The following is a 12,211-nucleotide window of genomic DNA, read 5'->3' as shown; positions in this document are numbered from 1 at the left end:
GCCAAGAACACAGTAAGTAAAGCAAGCAAACAGCCCTCAGAATGGGAGAAGATATTTGCAGTTTATGTCTCCGACAAAGGTTTAATAACCAGAATCCACAGAGAACTCAAACGCATTAGCAAGAATAGAACAAGGGATCCCATCGCAGACTGGGCAAGGGATTTGAAGAGAAACTTCTCTGAAGAAGACAGGTGCACGGCCTTCAGACATATGAAAAAATGCTCATCATCTTTAATCATCAGAGAAATGCAAATCAAAACTACTTTGAGATATCATCTAACTCCAGTGAGACTAGCCTATATCACAAAATCCCAGGACCAGAGATGTTGGCACGGATGTGGAGAAAAGGGAACACTTTTGCACTGCTGGTGGGAATGCAAATTAATACATTCCTTTTGGAAAGAGATATGGAGAACACTGAAAGATCTAAAAATAGATCTGCCATTCAATCCTGTAATCCCTCTGCTGGGCATATACCCAGAAGACCAAAAATCACATTATAACAAAGATATTTGTACCAGAATGTTTATTGCAGCCCAATTCATAATTGCTAAGTCATGGAAAAAGCCCAAGTGCCCATCGATCCACGAATGGATTAATAAATTGTGGTATATGTACACCATGGAATATTATGCAGCCTTAATGAAAGATGGAGACTTTACCTCTTTCATGTTTACATGGATGGAGCTGGAACATATTCTTCTTGGTAAAGTACCTCAAGAATGGAAGAAAAAGTATCCAATGTACTCAGCCCTACTATGAAACTAATTTAGGGTTTTCATATGAAAGCTATAACCCAGTTACAACCTAAGAATAGGGGGAAGGGGGAAAGGGAAGGGAGGGAGGGGGGAGGTGGGTAGAGGGAAGTGGATTGGTGGGATTACACCAGCGGTGCATCTTACAAGGGTATATGTGAAACTTGGTAAATGTGGAATGTAAGTGTCTTGGCACAGTAACGGAAAGAATGCCAGGAAGGCTATGTTAACCAGTGTGCTAAAAGTGTGTCAAATGGTCTGAAGCTAGTGAATGATGCCCCATGATCATATCAATGTACACAGGTATGATTTAATAAAAAAAAAATAATTTATGCAAAATCTAATTCCCTCTCAACTGTTTAGTCCTTTTATATATCCACGACCTAGCAGAACGGTGGAAAATACACAGAATCAGCTCCTTTGAAATCTCCTCTGTAAATTCAATATATACTAGGTGAAGTTCTTTCTTACTCTCACTTTGGTATCTGATATCTATGCTGCTACTGCTTCGTATAAGACTGAGTTGAGGGGCGGCGCCTGTGGCTCAAAGGAGTAGGGCGCCAGCTCCATATGCCAGAGGTGGTGGGTTCAAACCCAACCCCGGCCAAAAACTGCAAAAAAAAAAAAAAAAAAAGAGTTTGAGGTTTCTGTGAGCTATGACAACTCAGCACTCTACCAAGGGTGACAAAGTGGGACTCTGTCTCAAGAAATAAAAAAAAAAAAAAGAAACCAAAGCAGAAAACCATTAAAATAAAACTACATCAAAAAAAAAAAAAAGACTGAGTCGAGAAAGAATGTCATTTAACATCTTGTTATGCTACATTATTGGTTTATTTTCTATCTCCCCATCTGTTCACTGCAATAGTCTAAGCACTTTTACAGCTGCCTGGAACACTATCAATATTCAACAAAAATTATTGAATGAATGAAACTTGGAATTACTATCTAAAGGATATGAAAAAATTAAGCATGTTGATTTATGCTTCCAAACTGCAATACAGTAATATAATATCAACCATACCCCTTTATTGACAGAATATAAAAGTACCCATTTCTCTAAACACTATTAATAAATATTATTCATCTTCCTTTTTGTGGACATTTCATATTTCTTGATTTTAAGTAAGGACAATCACCTTTTAAATATGCTGATTATTCATATGTTCTACACCTTTTTAAAATTTTCTCTCCATTTATACTACGTATACTACTGTGATACCTGTTCTTTTCTAATTATGCTTTTAAGATCTCCTAAAACGGCTTTAACCCAAACTGCACTTATTTCTCTTTGTGTTTCTGTTTCTCTCCTTGTGGTCCTTTTGCCTTATAGAAATGTTTTATTGATATAGTCAAAGCTTAATATTTCCTTTCCTTTCAGTTTCTAGTTTTGGTGTCATTTTTAGAAAGTCTTAACACTAAAGTAGCACTTCTCACCCCAAAGCAACATAACAAAAGTGATAAATGTTAACCAAATATGTAATTCCTAATTTCTTTCCACTCGCATTTAAAAAGTAAAAATAAGTATGTGAAATTACATTTTATTTAACCTAATATATATAGTGGACATACTACCATTGCAATATCTAATGAGTTTTTTTAATGTTACAGAAACAGTGGCTCACACCTGCAATCCTAGCACTCTAGGAGGCCCAGGCCGTCAGACAGCTGTACACAGGAATTCAAAATGAGACCTCTGTCTCTAAAAATAGCTGGGTGTTGGGGTGGGTGCCTGTAGTCCCAGCTACTCAAGGCTGAGGTAAGAGAATCGCTTGAGACCAAGAATTTGAGGTTGCTATAGGCTATAACGCCACAGCATTCAACCCAAGGGCGACTGAGAGAGACTCTGCCTAAAAATAAATAAATAAAATGTCACAGATACTTTACATTCTTTTTTCATAATAAGTTTTAAAAATCTAGTGTATGGCACATGTCAATTTGGACAAGCCACATTTCAAATGCTCAATAATGACATGTGATCAGTGGCTACAACACTGGGCAAGGTAGCTCTAACATACAAGGCTTCACCTATATTTTGTTTCATTATATAGAACTCAATTTTTTCTTCCATCTGACATTTGTTTTGGTATTAGGTATAGAATAGACTCTAACTTCATTTCCCCTCCACAGAACTGGCCAGTTCATCCCACTGTAAAATCCTACCTTACATACGGAATGTTCCTACATTAACAGCCCAATACTTTATCCGCTATAGCTATAGCTTTAGAATTCATTTCAGCATACTGTGTATCTTTATTCCTCTTGTCTTTCAGTTTCCCTGATTTTCCCATATTTGTCTTTTCAAATAAAGTTTAGTAAAGGTAGAAATTCGAATGGGATTTTGACAAGGATTATGTTCAATATACAGATTAATGTGGGAAAAACAGACATCTTCATAATAGGAAGCTTTCCATTCAAAAGGATGAAAGGTGTCTTTTGCTCCTTTCATATAATTTAACAAGTTTGTAATTAATGATCTCCACATAAGCTTTACATATTTTTTATGTTTCTTCCTAGTTATTTGACTTTTTAAAAAATGGATCTGTAAAATAAGAAAAAGCACATCACAGCTTAAAAATCAATACTTTCTTGTAGTGTGGTTTCACACAACCTAAAATATATTTGTAATCTAATAAAACTACATAGCACAGGTTTATCAGTTTAATCCCCTAAATAATTGCTTACTTGCAATGCCAAATGCATCTCCAGTCCCCAAAGTTAAGATCTGTTTTATCTGGATTTTCATCTTCAGTTGGCTTCTCCAAGTTAGTATTGGACCAGAGTTGCAAATAGTTGGAACCAGTTAAAAGCCGACTGCCTAAAAAAATATTATTTACCATTTATTATTTAGGTATTTAATAGTGAGTTCAATTACACACTCAAGAATTTCACATACTGTAAAGATAAAACATCTTTAAAAAGCCAAATAACAAAAAGGTATTTGGAGAGAGGAGAGAAGGCTGTGTTTTAATTTTGTTGAAATAGCTTGGGAAAGAAGGGAACAGACCTTATCGCCTCTCATTCAACAAATTATTTAATGAGTATCTTCTTTGTACCAGGCACTGTGCTAAGTACAATGACAAATAAAACACAGTCCTCTTCCAAGATGACTTCACATTTCAAGAGAGAGACATAGAAATATTATGATATAATGTAAAAGTATACATGATAAAAATGTGTGCAAAGTTGGGCAGCGCCTGTGGCTCAGTGAGTAAGGCGCCGGCCCCGTATACCCAGGGTGGCGGGTTCGAACCCAGCCCCGGCCAAACTGCAACAAAAAAATAGCCAGGTGTTGTGGCAGGTGCCTATTGTCCCAGCTACTGGGGAAGCTGCGACAAGAAAATCGCCTAAGCCCAAGAGCTGGAGGTTGCTGTGAGCTGTGACTCCATAGCACTCTACCGAAGCTGACAAAATGAGACTCTGTCTCTAAAAAAACAAAAAAAAAAGTGTGAAAAATTGTATCAAAGTGTAATCCTAGTACTCTGAGAGGCTAAAACGGGTAGATTGCCCTGAGCTCACAGTTTCAAGACCAGACTGAGCAAGAGCAAGACCCCCGTCTAAAAATAGGAAGGTGGTGTGGTGGGTGCCTATAGTCCCAGCTACACTGGAGGCTGAAGCAAGAGGATTGCTTGAGCCCAAGACTTTGAGGTTGCTGTCAGCTATGATGCCATGGGAGTCTACCAAGGGTGACCAAAAAAAAACAATGAAGTCCACAGGAAAGAGAAATTAATGTGTAGCTGTAGCCAAAGTGTCATGAAAAGTGATGAAAAGCAATCTGGTCCTTATTGGATGAATAAGCAGTAAGAGACAGGTATTTCAGAAAGGAAACTTAACATGAACAAAGACATGGAGGCATGCAAGTTCACATATTTTCCCAAGAAAGCCTCATAATCTGATATGGTTAAAGTAATAAAGTACACAGAACGCTGGAAAAAGAAGTAAGATTGAAAAAGTACCAGGGTGAGACTGCGAAGCATTTCTCAAGTTCATAAGGTTATTTGGACTTTGTTATAAGTAGTTGAGAGTAAAAAACTTAAAGTGGGAGTGGGCTCCCTAACTGAATCTATATTTTAGAACAAGGGGTCTTAACTGGGATAGGGGAGCAAACAACAGATGGACTTGAAAAAGGCCTGTGAACCTCCCTCTATGTTCATTCTTTCAAAGACTCTACCCTTTTGACACAAGGGTTAAAAGTCTTTTTTAGAAAATAATTCTACAGACACAAGATTAATGAAAACATAAGAACCAGGGAAGCCTGGTTAATTAACTATAATAATTCAGATGGTAAATAAGTCAAGAGGAGCTCAACCAAATAATAAAGAACCAAGGATCGGTAAGTCATTTCAAAAAGCAGAATTGTCATGGCTGAGCAAGGTGGCTCACGCCTATAATTCTAGCACTTGGGAGGCCGAGGCTAGTGGATTGCCTGAGCTCACAGGTTCAAGACCAGAGTGAGCCACATAAGACTTCACCTGCGTTGTGGCAGGTGCTCAGGAGAGGCTGAGGCAAGAGAATCGCTTGACCCCAAGAGTTTGAGGTTGTTGTGAGCTGTGACACCACGGCACTCTACCAAGGGCAACATAGTCAGACTCTGTCTCAAAAAAAAAAAAAACAAAACAGGGGCAGCGCCTGTGGCTCAGTGAGTAGGGCGCCGGCCCCATATACCGAGGGTGGTGGGATCAAGCTCAGCCCTGGCCAAACTGCAACAAAAAAATAGCCCGGCGTTGTGGCGGGTGCCTGTAGTCCCAGCTGCTCGGGAGGCTGAGGCAAGAGAATCACATAAGCCCAAGAGCTGGAAGTTGCTGTGAGCCGTGTGATGCCACGGCACTCTACCGAGGGCAGTAAAGTGAGACTCTGTCTCTACAAAAAAAAAACAGATTCCAATTTCATGACTTAGAATTGAGTAAAAGGCTGTATGCTTACCCATACCATGAAAATAAGAGAAGACAAGCAATTTCGGGGGGTGGGAGGGAAGCTGACAACAAATACATTTCATCTTGGTAATTAAGGATTATGGATTTTTATCTTTCCAGAAAAATCACTTTCTTATAGAAAAAAGAAAGTAAGTCTGTGGCAAAAGCATAGACTTTAGATCAGAAATCTCTGTGTCTAAATCCCAAGTAAGCCACTTAATTAGCCACGTGAATTCCATGTAGCTGGATTGCCTCTGAGCCTCAGTTTTCTTATCTATAAAATTCAAAGTTTATATAGAGTTGTTCTAAAGATTAGTTATCATATGCATGAAGTCTCTAGCATAGGCCAGGCACTTAGCAAAAGTTCAATAAATAGTAGAGCAACAGGTAGAAAGTTTCACAGAAAAATAAAAGCACAAAAAGTGCTGTTATATTCCTTTAAATATGCTTATTATTCCACTTTTGAATTCACCAACAAAGACCAGTTTTCTTTTGCTGAACATAAACTAAGATGAAATTAAGGTATCCCATGAATGATTTGTTTTTTGGAGACAGAGTCTCAGTCTGTCATCCTGGGTAGAGTGCTGTGGCATCATAGCTCACAGCAACCTTGAACTCTGAGGCTCAAGCAATCCTCTTGCCTCACCCTCCCAAGTAGCTGTGACTACAGGTGCTTGCCACAACGCCCAGATAGTTTTTCTACTTTTAATAGAAATGGGGTCTCAATCTTGCTCAGACTGGTCTTGAACTCCTGAGCTCAAGCAATCTACCCACCTCAGCCTCCCAAAGTGATAGGATTCCAGGTGTGAGCCACCACACCCAGGCCCATGAAAAATTAAGACTAATAATATGCAAATAATCAGTCCAGGTATAAAAGGGAACAAACATGTGTGTACCATATGGTATGGCATACTCATTTACAAGATAAAGGACAGAGGCACAAATATTAAGGTAGAATAAAAAGCATAAAAATTCTGAAACAGAAAATCTTATGATGTAGGCAAGATGCAATAGTGAATTTGGACACAACATAAAAACACTACATCAGTTTACTAACAGCATCTAAAATTTCTTTTTATATCATAATACTTGGCATAGTTAAGTAAATATTAATCAGAACAAAAATACTAACATTTCACTTAAAATATTTAATTATCTGTTTATAAATAACTATAAAAGTCATTTCCAAAAGTAATGATATAGTCATAGCTTTCAAATATTTATTATAGTAGATAGCATATTTCTCAACCAAACCACTAAACAGCAAAATTATGATATGTTCATTTTAAGCCAATCAAGATTAAAAAGATAATCAGTAGTCCTGGGCTGCCGTCAAGCCACTACTACATATGGTAAGAAAATAAGTTAATTTTAATACTACCCTGTAAAGATAATTTTAGACAATTTTAACATTAACACTATCCTCTGAAATAATAGTTATTGACAAACCACAGGTACAAAAATATCTCTTCCTTTTGTTGGTCATAGATTAAAATAATAATCATAATAATAATGAGCTGGGCATGGTTGCTCATGCCTATAACATTAGCACTTTGGGAGTCTAGAGCATGAAGACTGCTTTTTTTTTTTTTTTTAATTTCAGTTTGCTTGTTCATTCTTCTTTGTTTGAAGTACTCCTTTTTTGTTCATTTTCTTCTTCCTCTGGCGGTGCTGGCTGTTTTTGATGTTGTTAGTAGAGATGGGGTCTTACTCTGGCTCACTGCTGCTCATACTGGTCTTGAACCTCTGAGCTCAGACAATCCACCTGCCTCGGCCTCCCACAGCACTGGGACTACAGGCGTGAGCCACCACACCAGGCCGCTTTTTTTTTTTTTTGAAAAACGTCTCACTCAGTCACCCTGGGTTGAGTGCCATCACATCATAGCTCACAGCAACCTCAAACTCTTGGGCTCAAGAGATCCTCTTGTCTTAGTCTCCCAAGTAGCTGGGACTATAAGTGACTGCCACAATGCCTGAATATTTTTATTTTACCTTTTTTTTTTTTTTCAGAGACTCAAAGTTATTTATTAACTAAAGACAGGGAAACTGATACTCAGGAAATTTCACTTTAATAAGTACAAAGTCATGCAGCAGAGACCTAAGGCCAGATTTTTGATGTCTAAGATCAATCATATTTCTACCGCAATCGTTATGAGTTGATAATTGTATTATCCTTTTTTCCTTCAGGGGAAGGACCCACTTCCAACTCTCTTTGGAAGTGCTCTAAACTTACTCTTTGTTCTTCCTAAATAAAATCTCTCTTTGCTACACAGTCCTTTGGTGTTGGCCATGGCTTGGGTGAGTCAGCTAATCCACTGGAATGCGGGATCAGGTTCTTGGTTGAGGTCATCACTGGACCAGCTGAACCACTTTCTTGGTATGATGGGCCACCCATGTAGGTGCGTCAGCTGATCCACTGAAATGCAGGACCTAGGTCTGAAGTTTCATCATATTTGCTTCAATTTAAGGTTGGATTCATTCAAGTTCTTTTATTTCTTCATCCAAATGCCTAATTTCTTCATACTGTCTATACCTTTCCAGGTGCATCGGCTTTTCAAAATATGCTGGACAGATGGGACATCTTTTTCCTTCTTATAACAGTCCATGGGCAGCACCTGTAGCTCAGTGAGTAGGGAGCTGGCCCCATATACTGAGGGTGGTGGGTTCAAACCCAGCCCTGGCTAAACTGCAATAAAAATAGCCAGATGTTCTGGTGGGCACCTGTGGTCCCAGGTACTTGGGAGGCTGAGGCAAGAGAAATGCCTCCAGAAGTTGGAGGTTGCTGTGAGCTGTGATGCCACAGCACTCTTCCAAGGGCGACAAAGTGAGACACTATGTCAAAAAAAAGGGCAGTGCTCATGTCTCAAGGAGTAGGGCACTGGCCCCATATGCCGAGAGTGGTGGCTTCAAATCCAGCCCTAGCCAAAAAACAAAAAAAAAACAAAAACAAACAAAAAAAAAACCAGTCCAGCCATGTCCACTCCTTTGCACTAGAATCTCTTCTGTCCTCCAGCTGCTCCCACAGGAAGCTCAGGTCTTCAACACCTGGCTATTTGTAGACATGGGGTCTTGCTCTTGCTTAGGCTGGTCTCAAACTCCTGAGCTCAAGCAATCTGCTCACCTCAGCCTCCCAGAGTGCTGGGATTACAGGCATGAGCTACCATGCCTGGCCTAAAGAAGGCTTTATACCAGTATACCAGCCTAGGCAACACAGTGATACCTTGTCCTTACCAAAAACTTAAAAATTAGCCAGTATGGTGGTGCACACCTTTAATCCTACTCAGGAAGTTGAAGCAGGAAGATTAATAGAATCCAGGAAATGAAAGGTTACAGTGTGCTATAATCATACCATTGTACTCCAGCCTAGGTGACAAAGCAAGATCCTGGCTCTCTAAACAAAGTATAAGAAATAGCAGTCAACTCAAATATTAAATTTTTTATTCAGTTATTAATGACACTTCACTAATAATATTTGTATAGAATACTATCACTTAAGAAGTACTTTCATAAATATTGTCATTTCTGAACATTTAAAAACAAATTTGTGGCCAGATGCAGTGGCTCATACCTATAACCCTAGCACTCTGGTTGGCCGAGGTAGGTGGATTGCTTAAGTTCATGAGTTTAAGAATAGCCTGAGCAAGAGCGAGAATCTATCTCTATTAAAAAAAAAAGAATAAAGAAAAACTGAGGCAAGAGGATCACGTGAGCCCAAGATTTCCAGGTTGCTGTAAGCTATAATGTCCTGGCACTCCACCCAGGCCAATAGAGTGAAACTCTGTTTCAAAAAAAAAAATTGTGAAATAGATATTATCTGAATTTTCAAATCAGTTCAGTTTATCTGTTAAGTAACCTGGTTTCTAATCACAGAAGTACTAGACAAATAATGTGAACATTTATTGAGAGCATAGTATTTGCTGGGAACCTAAAGATAAAGAAAATATGGAATAGAATTTCTGCCCATGTCTAATAAAAAAAAATCATATACCATGAAAACAAATAACGACAACAGATTGTAGTGCTGTAACAGAGTAATCCTAAAACATCATTCAGGCCAGGCTCGAGTGGCTTTCACCTGTAATTCTAGCACTTTGGGAGGCTGAGGTGGAAAGATCACTTGAAACCAGCTTAAGCAACAAAGTGAGACCCCATCTCTACACAAAAAAGAAAGAGAGAGAGAAAGAATAGAAAGAAATGAGGAGGAAAGGAAAGTGAAAGGAAAGAAAAAGAAAGGGAAAGGGAAAGGAAAGGAAGAAAGAAAAAAAAGAAAAGGCCAGGCACTATAGGTGGCCTATAATCTCAGCTCTTTGGGAGGTCAAGGCAGGATGATTGCTTGAGGCCAGGAGTTTGAAAGGAGCCTGAGCAACACATCAAGACCCTACCTCTAAAAAACAAACAAACAAAAAATCAGCTGGGTGTAGTGGCATGCACTACCTCCTGGTAGTCCCAGCTACCCAGGAGAATGAGCCAGGAGAATCACGTGAGCCCAGAGTTTGAGGTTGCAGTGAGCTATGATGACGCCACTACACTCTAGCCCAGGCAACAGAGACCTGTCTCAAGAAACAAAAGGCTACACTATTTATCATATGAGGACAATAGGTATAAACTAAGTTACTCTACCCATAGTAAAATTATTAACAAAGTGCTTGCCAAATGACACACTTGAACTCTGGTCTGACTTCTTTTCACTGTATGCATACAATATATACTGAGCTTACCAGTATACCAGATTACCATCAATCTTACAATGTCTCCTACATGAGAAGAAACATTTAAAAAACTTGTATGATTAACAAATTTTCCAATTATACTTCTTTTACCTTCTAAGATAATTTCCAAAGGTTCTAAAATTTTGTGTTCTAAATAAGTAGTTTCCCCAGCCATTTCATCTACTATACTGTTATAAAAACGAAAACTATATCCTCTATCTAAACCAATGACTTCTATTTTTATATTCCAAAGACTTAAGATTCAAATCTCTGAACGGCACCTGTGGCTCAAAGGAGTAAGGCACCAGCCCCATATCCTGGAGGTGGCGGGTTCAAACCCAGCTCTGGCCAAAGAAACTGCAAAATAATAATAATAATAATAATAAAATAAAATTTTGAAAGAAAAAAAGATTCAAATTTCTATCTAATGGGGGGAGGATGGGTAGAGGCAGGGTAATTGGTGGGACACACCTACAGTGCATCTTACAAGGGTACGTGTGAAACTTACTAATGTAGAATATAAATGTTTTAACACAATAACTAAGAAAAAGCCAGAAAGGCTATGTTAACCAGTGTGATGAAAATATTTCCAATTGTATATAAAACCAGCACATGGTACCCCATGATTGCATTAATGTACACAGCTATGATTTAATAGAAAAACAAACAAAAAACAAATTTCTATCTATTGCTTGATGACATGCAAGCTTCTCAAACTTCACATGTCCAAATAATACCTATGTTCCACTACGTCTAACTTATACATATCCGTCTTCTTCTTATATTTTCTCAAAGTAATATCAAATTCTATTGCCTAAATGCATTTCATAACTTGTACTCCTTCCACTATTAATTCATTTAATATTAAATGAGTACCTGAAGTGGAAAAGGCATTGAAACAAGCTCTTATTTCTCATTCAGATTACTGTCAATGCATTCTCTCCAAAAGTCACTCTGCCTCCTGTTCCTCCTGCCTCTGACCTTTGTAACTCTCTGCTAGCAGACCAAACTTAACTAGCCTCGTCCAAAAACCTGTAATAGGCTGGGTGCCTATGGCTCAAGTGGCTAAGGTGCCAGCCACATACACCTGAGCTGGCGGGTTTGAATCCAGCCTGAGTCCACCAAACAACAATGATGGCTACAACCAAAAAATAGTCAGGTGTTGTAGCAGGCATCTGTAGTCCCAACTACTTGGGAGGCAGAGGCAGGAGAATCCCTTGAGCCCAGGAGTTGGAGGTTGCTGTGAGCTGTGATGCCACAGCACTCTACCCAGGGTGACAGCTTGAGGCTCTGTCTCAAAAAAAAAAAAAAAAAAAAAACCTGTAATAGTGTTTAACAATTAAAAAGAATTAAATTCAAATTCCTTAGCATGACTTTTTTTTTTTTTTTTTAAACAGAATTTCACTTTGTTGCTCCTGGTAGAGTGCTATGGCATCATCATAGTTCACAGCAACCTCAAACTCTTGGGCTCAAGTTATCCTCTTGCCTCAGCCTCCCAAATAGCTGGGACTACAGGCATTCGCCATAACACCCAGCTATTTTTAGAGACAGGGTCTCACTCTTACTCAGACTAGTCTCAAACTCCTGAGCTCAACCAATCCACCTGCCTTAGCCTCCCAGAATGTGAGATTACAAGTGCGAGCCACCACACCTGACTTCTTAGCATGACTTCAAAGGCCTTCTATAACATACTGTACTCTCATCTCTTACCACCATCCACTGGCACTCACTCCAGCTCCAATGAAGAACTAATCTTGTTGGAATACATCTTGTGCTTTCCTTGTCTGTGCCTTTGCTCACTGGGATAGAATGGAAAATGGCTCCCAACAAATCATAT

The 12,211-nt window shown here is 38.8% G+C and overlaps 1 protein-coding gene across 4 annotated transcripts in view; it reads right to left on the bottom strand.

The window, feature by feature from the left end:
* The window catches only part of DMXL1 (Dmx like 1), a 193,181-nt gene that overhangs the window by 167,342 nt on the left and 13,628 nt on the right, over nucleotides 1-12,211 (bottom strand). For all 4 annotated transcript variants that reach the window (XM_053566527.1, XM_053566526.1, XM_053566528.1 and 1 more), the window contains one exon: nucleotides 3,438-3,570. In XM_053566527.1, the coding sequence (XP_053422502.1) occupies nucleotides 3,438-3,570 (133 nt within the window). The remainder of the gene's footprint in view (nucleotides 1-3,437; nucleotides 3,571-12,211) is intronic.

The sequence above is a fragment of the Nycticebus coucang genome, chromosome 17, assembly GCF_027406575.1.
Source record: "Nycticebus coucang isolate mNycCou1 chromosome 17, mNycCou1.pri, whole genome shotgun sequence".
Lineage (NCBI taxonomy): Eukaryota > Metazoa > Chordata > Mammalia > Primates > Lorisidae > Nycticebus > Nycticebus coucang.
The sequence above is the reverse complement of the archived record's forward strand: the minus strand, read 5'-3'. Positions and strand labels throughout refer to the sequence as shown.